Consider the following 14,709-nt stretch of genomic DNA (forward strand, 5'->3'; position numbering starts at 1 on the left):
GGAACAGTGAATATTTGCAGAAGAGCAGTGTAAAATAACACAATGGATGCAAAAGAGATAAAGATTTGAAAATATTATTTAGAAAAATTGCTACCAGCTGGATTATGTGTAAATGTTCTGAACTATGCAAGCTTAGACAATTTTGTCTAGTGTCAGTATAACGAAAATTCATGTTCTCACTTAAAAAAATGAACTCTGAGACCTATATGGTTATGAAAATAAGTTTTATGAACCAGGATAACAGTGCTACCTACAAGAGAAACAGCTTTAACCTGTAAAATAAGTGGAAGCTGACCAATTTTAGCTCAACCAAAGGTTTAAGATCATTTTATGACTTTTGCAATGAAACAATCACAAGTAAGTCCTAACTAAAGCATGCAGACAGAGGTACCATATGTAAGACTCAAGCTCACAAAGGCAACTCAGCTCATTACTGGGTTAGAAAAGCACAATCTGATGCTTAGTTTTTTCATACCCTTTAATTATCTTCTGGAATGATAACTACTTCTTACACCAAAAAAAAAGGTATTATTATTGCTGGCTAGTTTAAAATCAGTAAGCTCAATTCACTAATGCCTAAGGAGTTAAGTTGTCCACTAATAACTAAGTATAAGAGTTATATATTAAAAGGAAAAATAGCTGTTTTATAGCAACAAAAGCCCTTTGTTCCTTTTCTGAATTTCACATTAACTGCCTTTACAAGACTTACAGGTGAAGCATTTGCAAGTGGACTGAAAAATTTATCCAATGTATATAAATATCTCACGTTGTCCTTAGCTTCATTGGCAGCAATTGTTATACTACCATCCTGAAGGGATGAGAAAAAAAGAAAGGAATAGAATTATTAGTGTGAAAATTTTCTGAACAAGTTCTTTCTCTTTTATAGCACACAAGACTATGATTCCATCTTGCAAACATTTTCCCACAGAAATGCTTTCAAATATGCTATTTATTTTTCACATAGGAAATAACTGCTTTTACATGCAAAAATAGGTAAGATCTTCCTGGTGGTCAGCAACATTTTGGATGTGGTTTAAAGCAAAACCTTACTTAGACCCACAAAGTTTTTTCCTCCTCATGGATCCAACTTAGATTTTAGAATGGTTTCAGCACAGGACCCACTCTACTAAACTTAGACAAGATCCCTGAAATGTACCAGGGTGCTTACTAAACAATGAGTTCGCAACTAATGCCTGTATATCCTTATGTTCATGTCAGGTGGAACTATCCAGTACATAGGGGGCTAGTTTTTAGGAAGAAAGAAAACTAGTTCATCACCTTTGGCTTGTATTGGCTCTGTACAGACACTTTTATCCAAATTCCATCTATCATAAAAGTCTGCAAATATGGTAATCACAAAATCAAAAACTTTTCCTGGTCTATTCTTAAAACAGTAGAATACTTTCTTAAGCAATAGAAGACCTACATTCTGGGGGGTGGGGCTGGGTGGGGGTCTCATTTACTGTAAATGGTCTACAGCTTATTTTCTGTCTTGCCTACAATTTTGCCTGATAAGTTTCCATTACAGATATCCACTTACATGAAGTAGCAGTTATGCCACTAAAGTCAGCTCTCAACAATTCTGAAAGCATTATGATGGACTTTCAGACTTCTACAGTTGGCCTGCACAGAGTTCAGCTTGTGAGAGACAGAAAAATGTTGTAAAACTGCTTTACTTTCGCACAACTGTGCTATCTATTATGTTAATGAAAGACACATTACAAAAGCACTGACTTCTTTTCAAGTTATCTATTTAATTTCGGAATCATTTATGCTGTATGTTCCAACAAATGGATAATAAACCATAGTGCAGAACCACAATAAACACTCAAAGCTACTTTTATTTTTAGCACTGTGTTCAGTTCTGTATATATGACAAATAGAGTACCATAATAATTTAAAATTTTAATTAGAAAGTAATAATTACCAGTTCTTTCCATTGCTTTAGTGTCTTTGATCTTGCTGCCTGAAGAATACTTATAATTTTCTTTACTCTTGAACTCTTGATCTCATCTAAAAGGCTTTGAAGAAAGAAACATACTTAATACTCTCTCTGGAATAAAAGTTTACCCTTATTTTTTAAAAATCCTTTTTTTTAAGACTCTGTGAGAAATAATGCAGGGATTTTACCTGTTAAATGATGACATTCTTGACTTCCAGTGTTCCAGCTCTGCAGATGGACCAACATCATCAGCTTCTCTTCTTATTTGTTCACCCTCCACTAAAACCTGTCTGATCTGTTTGGTCCAAATCATGACCACTTCTTCAAGTTTCTCAGTGACCTCTGTGTTAGTGCCTTCAAAATCATAGAATTGGACAGTTTTATAAGCACCAAGAAATAAATACAGAAATTTAAACTACGGAAGAGAAATGTTCTTGTCAAACATAATCTGAAACTATGTAAACTCAGCATATTTGAATCACCAACCAGCAGGAAAAGATTGAGATTTTAAAATCAAGATACACAGGCGTAATACTTGTATCTACCTACTCTGTTACTATTGCATATCCTTTACAATGGAAACCGTTAGAAATACAGTGAGTTCATAAGAAATGGTAGAAAGCTATTGTTGAAAGAGACGTAACTACTCTTTTTCTTACAAAAACATGTATTTCTATAATTTTTTTTTTTTTATAAATACATCTGGTTTTGTTCCCAGAGTCAGATAACATTGGATAGGATTTTTCCAGTATCAAAGAAAGTGAATAGCACACACACTAATATATGGATTCACTCAGCAACTACCTGGCCAGTAAACTAGGAGGGATACAGACAACTGCTTGCATGATATATCAAGCAACTACCTAATTCTTTAAGATCTGTGAACTAAATATGGGAAAATGATTGATGGTTTTATAATTATACAATCAGAAACCTGGCAAGAGTTAGCAGAAAAATGTATACAGCTCAGGGAAGATGCATTAATTCTTCAAAGTAAATTTTTACTAATGACATAACATTTATTTTATAAACAGCATCACTGTGTTTGCTTTGGTGTAGGAATTACTCACCCGCAGTTATGCAGTCAGATGGGTTCTGTAAGTTTCTGACATAAATATCAATATCCACTTTTGTGAGCTGAATTTTATCTTCTATATTCTGTCTAGATGATGACAAAGTACCCACAAATTTATGCACTGAATACAGAAACTCTTGTATCTGGCTGTTCTTCAAGCCTTCTTTTACAGCTCCCCAGTTCTGATTATTTTATGATTTATGCAAAAAAAAAAAAAAAAAAAAAGTGAAGATCACACTTTCTTCTTTTTTTTTGACACAAAAGGTATTTTTCTTTAGAAAAGTATTTCTTATTCATGGCAGTATACAAAGAGTTATCAACATGCCCTTTAAAAAATACCCATCAGTACTTTAAAGTGTGCATTGATTTAATTAGTCTGTTAGACAAGAAAAATAAGCAAGAGGCTCTAAAAAATATAAGTCTCTGACTTCACTCTGACTTCACTCTGAAGTCAGCAGTCACTGATTTCTCTACTCGATTGTATTTTTTTTTTAGGTTGTTTTTTTTTTTTTCTCCTTCTGAACAGAGAAAACAGACTCTTATCTCCCTTTCTGCTCCTGGGGAGAAAAAATGACAGTGTGTGGTAACAGCACACAACACCATCATTCTCAGCAGACACTGAGCTTCTTTGTATTTCCCACCTCTGAATGTGTGCTTCCAGAGGCAACTGAACCAACTGTGATGCTTTGTGAGTGCCACAGAATAAATGCCACAATATCAAAGAAGCTGGATATTCCAGATATAATACAGTGTTTGCTGTCCATGTTCCAGAATAGTCATGGACTGATCCCTTGTGCTGCCAGAAGGACTTGACACTTCTTTCAATCCAGGTCTAATCTAGTTTTCATCAAGTCATCACTGTTTTCACCTTAGTATGGTTGCTGTGTTATATTCTCCTTTGTCATAATAATTAAAGCTGGTACTATTGCTTGAAAATAAACAGTAGACACATGAATTTCAAACACTGGTATACAAATTGCATGACTCTCATAAAGGCCTATATTAGACTTGTATCTTCTTATATCCTCTGTTTTAGGTCCAACTGATGCACAAACAGAACTGCAGCAGCAACATGCCTTACTTCCACGTGTTCTTGAGAAAAAAAGACTGATTGTTTGATTACCTGCTGGGATTTAAGTGCTGGTATCATGATCTGGGACAAGAAAAATTCCAGGCCCTGAAGGATATTTCCATTAGTACAATCAAGCATGCCAAAATTCACCTCCTTTGGAAAGAAACAAAAATTAACACAATGCATGTAAACTTCTGCAGCATTACACTATTTGAGTGAAATTTAGATACATGCAGACACATATACAGTCCATAACTAGTAACATGAGTATCTCTGAAAGTCAGAGAAGGCTGTTAAAGTACTGTTCTTATACACAATAAACTATGAGAGGCCGGAAAACCTTATGTTAGTTTCAAGAATTATCTTTATTTTAAAAGTCTAAAAGATACAACTTAAGTGCAGCATTTCCATAATTTAGGGTCATTACTTAAAATAAAATCTTCCAATTTATGTCTTTATTCCCTATTGTCATTAAAATTTATATCTTAATGACTAATTAATAATGATTTTTATTAATTAAAACCTTGAGGTTTAATAATAATGAAGTAGCTAATTTATAAATCATTAGAATTTTACTTCAATACAAATGCTTACTCTTATGAAAAAGAACTGTCAATCATACAATGAGACATTTTCATATAAGCATTCCCTACTTTTTTTTCTGACTCCAATTGTATGAATAAAGGTCTGAGAAAATATTAAGTAAACTGCGAACACTGCATGATTTTGGTCTTACCTGGGAGACATTTGATGCAGTTATAACTTCATCTGATGTCCTTAGGAAAAATGCACAAGTTCCTGTAAAGTCCTGTAAATAGGACCAAATGCATACAGTTAAAAAGAATACATGTATACAGTAAAAGTAATTTACTTTAAAATTTACTTATCCTAAAAGTGTGCTGAAAACAAAATTGTAGAAAATCAATTACTCAAAAAGTGAACTGTTTGCAGGATATTTGAAAATCTGTCCCTCTCAAATCAGACACTGTTATTTCCCTGTCTGACATAAGAACATTAAAAATGCACTTTTGGACAGACCGGTTCAGTATTGCACCTCTACTAAGAAAATGCAGTTCGGGGAGAGCGTGTGAACTAGGCTATTTCCTATTACTGTACTTGAATGATGCTTATTTTTATCTATTTATCCATTAAACCTAACAAAAAACCTAATAATAATTCAACCGCAACAATTCTGAAAAGCCATTCTAGTTGGTCCAATTGGCAGAAGAATGAACCTCACTTTTCCCCTGGAAGCAAGAAAGAATTCTTCTGCTGTGTCTTTCCTGGCATTACAATGTTAACATAAGCTCTTTGGGGCCAACAAAAAGCAACAACAATAACAACCAAAATGAAAACCGAAGCATCACCATGTCTTATTCAAAGACCATTGTATACAGAAGACCCAATTTCCCCCAAAAGAGATGGAGAAAACTAAAATTAATCAGGAATCTTAATGAAAAATTTGAATATGTTGTTGAATAATGCTTAGATATTACAGGGAGGAGGTTATTATAAGAATTTGAATGGAATAAAGGATATGTTAAAGGTATTTTTTGAGTAATGTGCAGTATTATTCGGTGAAAGGGCATAAAAAGCCACTGAAGAAATGCACTTTTAAACTAGAAGTGCACAAGCCCCGGAAAATACTTAAATGCAGTCATTAAAAAAAATGTGAGGATCTGCAACTTTTTAACAAGGGTTTATTCGACCCACTCTCCTCTCAGATAGTCAGATCACTACTCCTTTACTGATGAAGGCCAACCTCAGCTCAAGAAATGCTGAGAAATCCTGCATTATGAGAATAGAGACTAAGTACTTATATATCTGTCCAAGAATTTAAAAAAATTGTATAAAACTGCACAACTGTTATGCCTTTTCAATATTTTACTTTTTAAATGTCATCTAATGAATTGTTTCAACCATACCTCAGTGGAACCCATGGTAATAAATAACTTCTTCTGAGGCAAACTGTTTGTTGACCCATCTGATCTCGATGCATTCAACTTTTGCTAGCAATTAAATTATAAATAAGAGGTTAATAAAATAAAAACTGTATCATACAAATACTTCATCCATTTGAATATGTGAATTACAACTAAGTCCATTCTGATTCAGTTTGTAATTCCCAGATAGAAGTCATGAGTTTTGCATTCTCTGGAGAATAAGCTTTGCCTGAATCTTACAGTCCCCAGTAAACAGTTTCACAGCCTCATTCATTCAGGAAAAAAAAAAAAAAAATCAAACAAGAAGGGGGAAAAGTCTTAGAAAATAGAATGAAATTAAATCTGAAGTGTTTCCTAGTGCAACTTCCTCTGTGAAAACAAACTGAGTGTCTCACAAGAAGAATCATATGCTTGGTCTGCAAAGTCATACTGTAACTGTGAATGGGACTCACAAGCAATGCCATCAGCTCAATCCTGCCAACAATGCAGTGAAATTTAGCTTTCTGCCCATTTCTTTAACCATACATCACAGAAAAGCTTTCTCTCCGAGAAGCCTTGCTGCCACTCATCCCTCTCCACTGAGATGTATCTACAACCTCTTCTCTTTGAAGCAGCAAAAAAGCTTAAACCTAATAAAGACCGGCTTCCCCCTAAGTTTGTATCATGCATTTGGGAAAATGATCTGTTGAAACTTGGAAAAATGTGACAGAAATAATGTGGGAGATGCTTGCAGGTATATTTCTCTTTAAAGGTGAGGAGAGCCTTCTTCCTAGAAAGTCAAGTGTTCAGCTCCTGCTGGACTAACCTGTAATATGTGATACACAGTGGTGGCTCCTCACTTCCACCCCAAATCAGCATCTACTGACCCCTATGCACAGTTTCAAATGAACACCATGAACCTAAGTCGGCAAAAAAGAGATATGGGAAGCATATCTTTGATATGGATCCTAGATAAATCTTGGTAAGGACATGTCTACTACTCAAGCCCATAGTCTGCCCTGGCCAGTATTTTGTCTCTAAGAACAGGGCAAGCACGTCTAATACTGCCCTTGAGTAATCCCCAATTCTCCAATGTGTTTGAAATCAAACTGTTGACAGAACCGCCAAATTAATGAGATCTCTTCACTCATCAGAATGCGGTGGAAGATGCCAGAGATGCCATTCATACTTCCCATCAGAAACATTTTTATGCTATGCTGCTTCTGAAACAGAACTCTCAGAACAGAATAGAAATATTTTATCGTTAAAAGGGTCAAAATAAAACAAAATTAGATACAGCAATGAAGTGTTTCATTTAACCCAGGCTGGGCATTTATTTCTGACTTGTCAGTTAAGGAAAACAATGTCAAGATTTTTAGTTTCATCTTGATTTAAGTGAGAGAACAAGACATTTATCCCAGAAATGTGCGTGCCTAGTCCCAGTGAAACGAAAAACTGATTAAACTGTTTTGACAACAGAGATCATTCAGTGCTTTGCAAAATCTCTAAGCAATTCCAGTGAATTCTGTGAATACTCAAAAGTTCTTTTAATTTATCTAAGTTGTAATAATTCTGTAATTCACTCTTGCATTTAACTGACAATCAAGAATTATCAATCAGTTTTTCTCCTCAACGAGCCCAAAATACCACCACAGGCTGAGTTAGCTCTCCCTACCATGGCTCCTCACTGGCATAATTTGAAAGGACTGATGAAGGACTTCTGCAGTTCTGGAAGCCCACAACAGTCATGTTTGACAATGTCAAGGTCACTTGGCCCCTTCTGATATCACACATGCAGTGGAAGATGAACAAATTATTTTGCTCTTTATGCAGAGGCTTCTCCTTCTCAAAGGGAGAAAAATACATCTTGGGGACCACAACTGCCTTACTTCTAGTCACAGTTTTCCAAGCTTATTTTCTGCAGAATGGGATAGACCTGAACATGAGGCCACCTTAATTTAGAAAGAAATTGCATCATTTTTCACCCTCCTGAATGAGTGCTTTGTCCATAGTGGAGTTGGTACAGTTCAAACCAAAAGAAGACAAACTGGTTCTTACACAGGCAGCTCCCCCAATCCTGTAATACTTATCCTAGCTAATCTAGTATTTTAAATTCTGAATAGCATGAACACTTTGTCTCAGTTATCTTCACCATTTTTGAACTCTGAATTTTTACTCTACTTGGCCATTTTTAAGTCTTCTTTTATGAAAACAAGAACAGTATCAAACTCTGCCACAAGGCACCCTCCCATTTCCATGTAAGCCAAGATGTAAACATTTAAACAATGAGATCCAAGCTCTTTGCACACTGGCATACATAGCAAAAAAAAAAAAAAAAAACCAGTCAAGATTTTTTTGAATTTTGCAACAGTCATGTGATTTATTTTTTTAAAAATGCAAATTTGCTTTTGCAGAAACAATAACAGAAACATACCTGCGATACATCTTGGTAAAAGAAGAGCAACTTTTTAAGTCCACTAGGGGCAAAGAATTGTTCTATTAGTTGAAACTAGAAAAAAAATTAAAAATTACACTTGTAGTTAATTGTGAGGCAGTTTCAAAACACTGAAAATTTTGGAAATATTTCTTGTAGTAACAATTTAATTAATATTTACCTTGTCATCAGAAATAATAGTCTCCTCCACTTGCTGCTCACTCAAGTCTATCCCATCTGCTAATCTTGATATCAAATACCTGTGTCTTCCATCTATCTGAGCTCTTCTCTCCTCTTTGGTTACTTTGGCTTGCTTGGCTAGTTCTTTTCTACTTTCACTGGAAAGTACTATACTTTTCTTAACAGTGGTCTACAAAATAGAAGTTTGTTATAGAGAGATTACTTTTCCACACTTAAGGATTGTATTTTATACTGGTGATCTTTAAGCTGGTTTCATAAACTACTTTAAGCAAGAACATCAAAAAATTACATGTAAGGAATGTATAGGGAATAGAACAGTAATAATTAACTAGTTAGGCCAGAATTATTTCTCAATATAAAGCTGCTACTATGAAAACTACATGTCTGGAACTTCAGCTCAGGAATTCAGAACCAAATGTGGATCCAGGCTAAGGTCAAAATACAACTTTAGCACAATAAAGGCTCTGATTCAAATCTCAGCTTTGTGAATCCAGGTTCCAAACTTCTATATGTCCATATTCCAGATTTGGGATTGATCTCTACACTGCCAGCATTTTCATATATAGTATCAAGTTATTACCTTAAAGGAAATAAATAAACCAAATCACTATAAAAGCAGTTACCACAGGAACAAATATACAATTGATGATTAATATACAGATCATATAAAGGAAGCAGCACAATTATAAAGAGATTTATGAAAGGATTATGAGGAACGAGACAACTCTTACAAAAATTAAAATAATTTATTAAAACAGAAAAATTGAAAAATTACAAAAATCAGAAAAACATAAAAATTTGGGATCCTAGTGGCTCAAGAGGTATGTCCAGGAACGCAGGGATTAGAGATCTTTGGGCTTAAACAGCACTGGACCTCTGGCGGAAAACTTGCAGTGCTGGGCTGACTTTTAGCTAACCCAAAAGTCAAAGAAAAATTATTAAAGGCTCCCAAATAGGAGTAAGGCTTAGGTGCCCAGCGCTGGCACCCTCTACAGCCGAAATCTGCAGTGGTCTGCCCCTGCTCTGAGGCTGACTGGCTATTTTATAGTACCTTTGCTCCGCCCCCAGTCCGCCCACAGACCGCCCATGGCACACCCCTTTGGTCCCAAGTGATTGGTGCTTCCCTTTTGACAGATCATCTCTGTCTACCAATAGCTCGTCGTTGTCAGGGTTGGGGTAGTAGCAGCTGGAGTAAGAGTGGTAACATGTCCTCATTAAGAGTCAGGTTGCCGTGGAGCTTACTTACAGACCAACAGCTAAAGGTCTAAAACTGGCTGTTGGCTGTTAGAAACTGGGGTTTGGAGCTGGTTCTGAGACTTAGGGTGCAACGTAGAAACCCTTAAAAAAAATATTAAAATACATCCAACACATCTTAAAACATTTGTAAAAGTATACAGAGAACATGAGAAAAACAACTCTTACAGTGTACAAGTGGTTTAAAATTGGAAAGGGATTTTTAACTGGGACACTTTTAACTGGGGGATTTTAACTGGAACTGGTGCAGATAAACTGCTTTGAACAAGTGAAAACACTAATAGCAGAACTTGATTTTTGTACCTGGACTGATGGGTGAACATTAACACTCAATTAAAAATTGTGTAACCCAAAATTAACTAATTAAAACACTTCACATGCAAAGACCAAGCTAATTAGGGAGTTCATGTATGACAGGATTTTTCAAAATCTTTCTATCAGTGTGAACAAGACTGAAAACAGATATGGTGACCAACATAAAATCTTCAACAACAGAAAATCTTCAGAAGCTATATGGAAAACTAAAGATTTGGGTAAGTAAGTAACCACACTGATTATTTCCCTCTACACACAGCTCCCACTGACATAAGTATCTGGGGTTTGGAAATGTCTGAAGTGTCTCTGTACCTCACAATTTTTACTGGAGATCATCTTCCCAGTACTCTACACTAACTGGAATTGTAATTAATCAACCCTACTCCTGGAGTAAAAACCAAAAAAGCTGGCCATTTTCCACCTTTTCCTCCTATCATTTGGTCTTACCCCAGACTCTGAACGGATGTTTTACATCAATCTTTTCTCTACCTGCATCTTTTTGAGACCAGGAGACACTAAGAATGTCTGAATACCTGTAGCTGACAGTCAGTACCCTTATGATGTCTCTAAAAGTAATTGTGATTCATCATGTAGGTACCAACTCATCTGTGTCAGTCTTTTATCATCTCTGGTTTCCACGTCAACAGCTGGATCACTTATTTTGCATATGCCTTCCCTGATGCAGTATGACCTTATTCAAGTATTCTTAACCAACATTAATTTAAATTGTGGCAAAGAAAGGATATTAAGCAATGGGTTTTAAAAAAAAATCATCAAAGAACCCAAAATCCCAGCAATACACCTTGTGAGCACAGAAAGTCAGTGCCCCAACACTGTAGACACTTTTGAGTGGTTCGCTGTTCCTTTTTCCTTGCAATTAACAGAGCTTCAGTACTAGACAAGCTTTTGACAGTGAAGACTTAAAGAAAAAACTGTATAGAAGAACATTTAACAGACAAAAGGTAGTTGAGTCACCACCTATTTTAGAACAAAAACACTTGCCGGAAGAACAGTAGTCAAAGACGATCCTGTGACAGCAGATCCTAGCTCAGTGCTCCTTGTCTTCAAGTTCCCTCCATGTCTGTGATATTTACTTTCTGTGTCTGGTTAAAAGAAATTACAAGTTCTAATTATTCAAGTACAACAAATGCATTTACAAGACCTGCAGTGTTGTGTCTTCATATTTGCTAGCTAACCTCTTCTCACACTGGGAAAATGAGACCATTTTATTTCTCAAAAAATGATATTTACATCCCATCATTGGCAGCAAATAAGATTCCCAGTGGAGCATGCAGTAATGCTTATGAGCAGCTCACTAAACTTTCATGAATTACTGTTTAATCTATTTCATATAAATAATAAGATTGTGACTAAAATGAAAATTCTAATAGGACTGATTTCCATACAAATTTTCTATCAAATTACCTGATTAATATGTATTATATACAGAGTCATAGAATGGTTAAGATTGGAATGGATCCTGCTCAAGCTGGATTACTTAGAGCCAGTTGCCCAGGACTGTTTCCATATGGCTTTTGAGTATCTCAAAAGGACGGGGACTCCATAACCTCCCTGGGCAACCTGTGCCAGTGCTCGGACACCTTCATAGTGTTTCCTGATGTTCAGAGGGAACTTCCTGTGTTTCAGTTTCTGCCATTGCCTCTGGTCCCATCACTAGACACCACTGAGGAGAGCTTGACTCCTCTTCTTTACACCCTCCCTTCAGGCATTTACATGCACAGACAAGATTCCACTCAGACCCAGCTCTCAGCCTTTCCTCAAAGGAGAGGTGCTCCACTGCCTTCATCATTTTCATGGCACTTCACTGGACTCTTTCCAGTATATCCATGTCTCTCTTGTACTGGGGAGCCTAAAACTGGACACCCTACTCCAGGCGAGGCCTCACCAGTGCTGAATGGAGAGGATGGATTATCCCCCTTAACCTGCTGACAATACACCTTATCCACCCCACAGTAACATCAGCCTCCTTTGCCACAAGGGCCATTGTGGCCTCATGTTCAACTTGGTGTCCACCAGGACTCTTAGGTTCTTTCCTGCCAATCTGTTTTCCAGCTGTTTAGCCCTCAGCTAGTACTGTTGCATGGGCTTGTTCATCCCCAGGTGCAGGAATTTTCTCCAGCCTCTCGAGGTTTCTCTGGATGGCAGCACAGCCCTCTGGTGTATTGGCCATCCCTCCCATTTATGTGTTATCAGCAACCTTGCTGAAGGTACCCTTTGCCCCACTATCCAGATCATTAATGAAGATGATGAACAGGACTGGACCCTGTACTGACCCCTGGAGTACACCACTACCTTCTGGGCTCCAGCTGGACTTTGTGATGATCACCACCCTCTGAGCTTGTCTCTTCAACGTTTTCAATCCATCTCACTTTCTGCTCAGACAGCCCACACTTCAACAGCTTCTCTATGAGGATCTTACAGGAGTGAAGGGGAAATTTAGATTGTAACTGCTCATCAGCAATAATTTGTAACCCAGGAACAATCTGGCATGGAGATTGCTCAACTGCAGAAGGGGTTAAGCTGGCTGGAAGCAGGAATACCAGAGGCAGAACAAGCCCTTGTAAGGCAGTATAGTTTCCCTTGGTGATAAGAAACAGCCACAGCTTTGTCTTGTAGCCATCCTGGAATGCCTGGCTTAGGGTCTACTTTTGGGCAGCAGAGCTGGAGCTGGGGTATGGACCAAAGGCTGGGCTGAGGTGCTCCATGCAGATGCTCACAGGACTGGTGCTGGTGTAATTGTATATAAGGAATTGCTTCATGAAGCATCTTTGTAGACTTCTTATAGAATTGGTTATGGTTTAAAGACTGTCCAATGCATTGTTTATTAATTTTTTAATATATATTTCAGCACAAATGTGTGTTTAATCCACCTCAAGGGAAACAAGAAAAAATTCCCAACAGGAGAATGTCAAAAGCCTTACTGAAGAAAAGGCAGACCATAGTCACTGCACTCCCCTCACCTACCAAACCAATCATTTCATTGCAAAAGGAAATGAGGTTGTTCACACATTTCTTCCCTTGCTGAATGCATGCTGATTACTCCCAGTCACCTTCTTGTTCTTCACGTGCCTGGAAATGGTATCCGGGAATAGCTGCTCCACCACCTTCCCAGGGACTGAGGTGAGGCCAACTAGACTTTAGTTCTCCTTTTTGCCCTTCTTGAAGGCACGAGTGGCATTAGCTTTCCTCCAGGCCTCACATACCTCTCCCAGTTGCCATGAATATTTATTTATTCAGTACTCTTTCAATACTATAATTCAGTACATGAGCTTCTTACACAAAGTCAGCAAATACATAAGCAAAGTGGACATAGGTAAGGGATGCACACACAGGCACAGAGGGAGATTGCTATGTTCAATAATCTTTGAACCATTTAATCTATTATCACTGTTAAAATATTCCAGAAAAGAGATGCCATATTATGTGTCATACCGTAAAGTACACTGTATTATGGAGTACTACTCATTTTAATTCCAGAAAATTTGTTTGAATTGTGTTACTATGATTCAACACTAGGAAATCTGGTATGGGATCAGAGTTGCACTGTGGATGACCCTGTAAATACATACATATATAAAAACATATATGCATTTGCTTATTTATATGTACATATTTATTTATAAAGCTGAAAACTGCACATTCAGCACACACAGTTCCTACACTGGCAGTTTCAAAATAGCACATACCCATCCAGTATATATAAACTTAAACACTCTACTTAATAATTGGTTTCTCTTTTTTTTCTTGTGTTTTTTTCCATGCAAAGCCAACATGAAGTACTTATTATTTTCTCCCTTACCTTTTTTTATGGCAATTAGAGGTGGACAGAGATCAATATGAGGTTTAGAAGAAAGTTGTGTTGCCCTCAGTTGCTCGGACTCCTGCTGCGCAGAGTGACCGTGAGAGGAACTGGGCTCATCTCTTCCCCCTAACTCAGTCTCACCTCCCACAGAATCCTCCATCTGCACCACCACACAAAAATCAACCTAAATCAACAGTACAGAAAATGACTGGACAGTGTAACATTGTAATAAACACACTTTCGGTATTTTTATCCCTGTTACAGCGAGAGAGACTAGCAAGGAAAGGGGAAAAGAAATATCTCTACTTGCAGTCGGTGATTTAAAAAGAGAAGATCTAAGCAGTTTTTAAAATGATAAAAGCTCCTCTAAGGGTGCCTGTTACCAAAACTTTATTTCTAATTGCATAACTATACTTTCTCTCCAGTCAGACTGCCGCAGGTGGGAACTCACGCGTCGGGGGACAGGTTAAGCTCCTTCCGAAGCTCCTGCAGCCGCAGCTCCCGCTGCGAAGCGCTGGGCACCGAGTGCTGACTGCGGCACCGGCTCAATCCCAAGCAGGTTTTTACGCCTGCGGTCTTTCCCGGACACTTGGAGCGGCTGGCAGCTGCTATGGCAACCCCTACACAAACCCAGCGAAGAACCCAGCCCCCACGAGGCACCTCGCCTGTCC

At 37.4% G+C, this 14,709-nt stretch overlaps 1 protein-coding gene across 1 annotated transcript in view; it reads right to left on the reverse strand.

Annotated features, from left to right (window-relative positions):
• LOC125318546 (dynein axonemal heavy chain 5-like) overlaps positions 1–14,556 on the reverse strand; it is a 151,230-nt gene extending 136,674 nt beyond the window's left edge. The window contains exons 1-11 of the mRNA XM_048289429.1: positions 14,036–14,556; positions 11,218–11,318; positions 8,627–8,815; positions 8,446–8,520; positions 6,015–6,098; positions 4,826–4,897; positions 4,141–4,242; positions 3,013–3,199; positions 2,131–2,296; positions 1,928–2,021; positions 710–808 (exon numbers count right to left, since the gene is read on the reverse strand). Of these exons, the coding sequence (XP_048145386.1) occupies positions 710–808; positions 1,928–2,021; positions 2,131–2,296; positions 3,013–3,199; positions 4,141–4,242; positions 4,826–4,897; positions 6,015–6,098; positions 8,446–8,520; positions 8,627–8,815; positions 11,218–11,318; positions 14,036–14,198 (1,332 nt within the window). The 5' untranslated portion in view covers positions 14,199–14,556. The remainder of the gene's footprint in view (positions 1–709; positions 809–1,927; positions 2,022–2,130; positions 2,297–3,012; positions 3,200–4,140; positions 4,243–4,825; positions 4,898–6,014; positions 6,099–8,445; positions 8,521–8,626; positions 8,816–11,217; positions 11,319–14,035) is intronic.
• Between the last annotated feature and the right edge of the window lie 153 nt (positions 14,557–14,709).

This window comes from Corvus hawaiiensis, chromosome 30 (genome assembly GCF_020740725.1).
Source record: "Corvus hawaiiensis isolate bCorHaw1 chromosome 30, bCorHaw1.pri.cur, whole genome shotgun sequence".
NCBI lineage: Eukaryota > Metazoa > Chordata > Aves > Passeriformes > Corvidae > Corvus > Corvus hawaiiensis.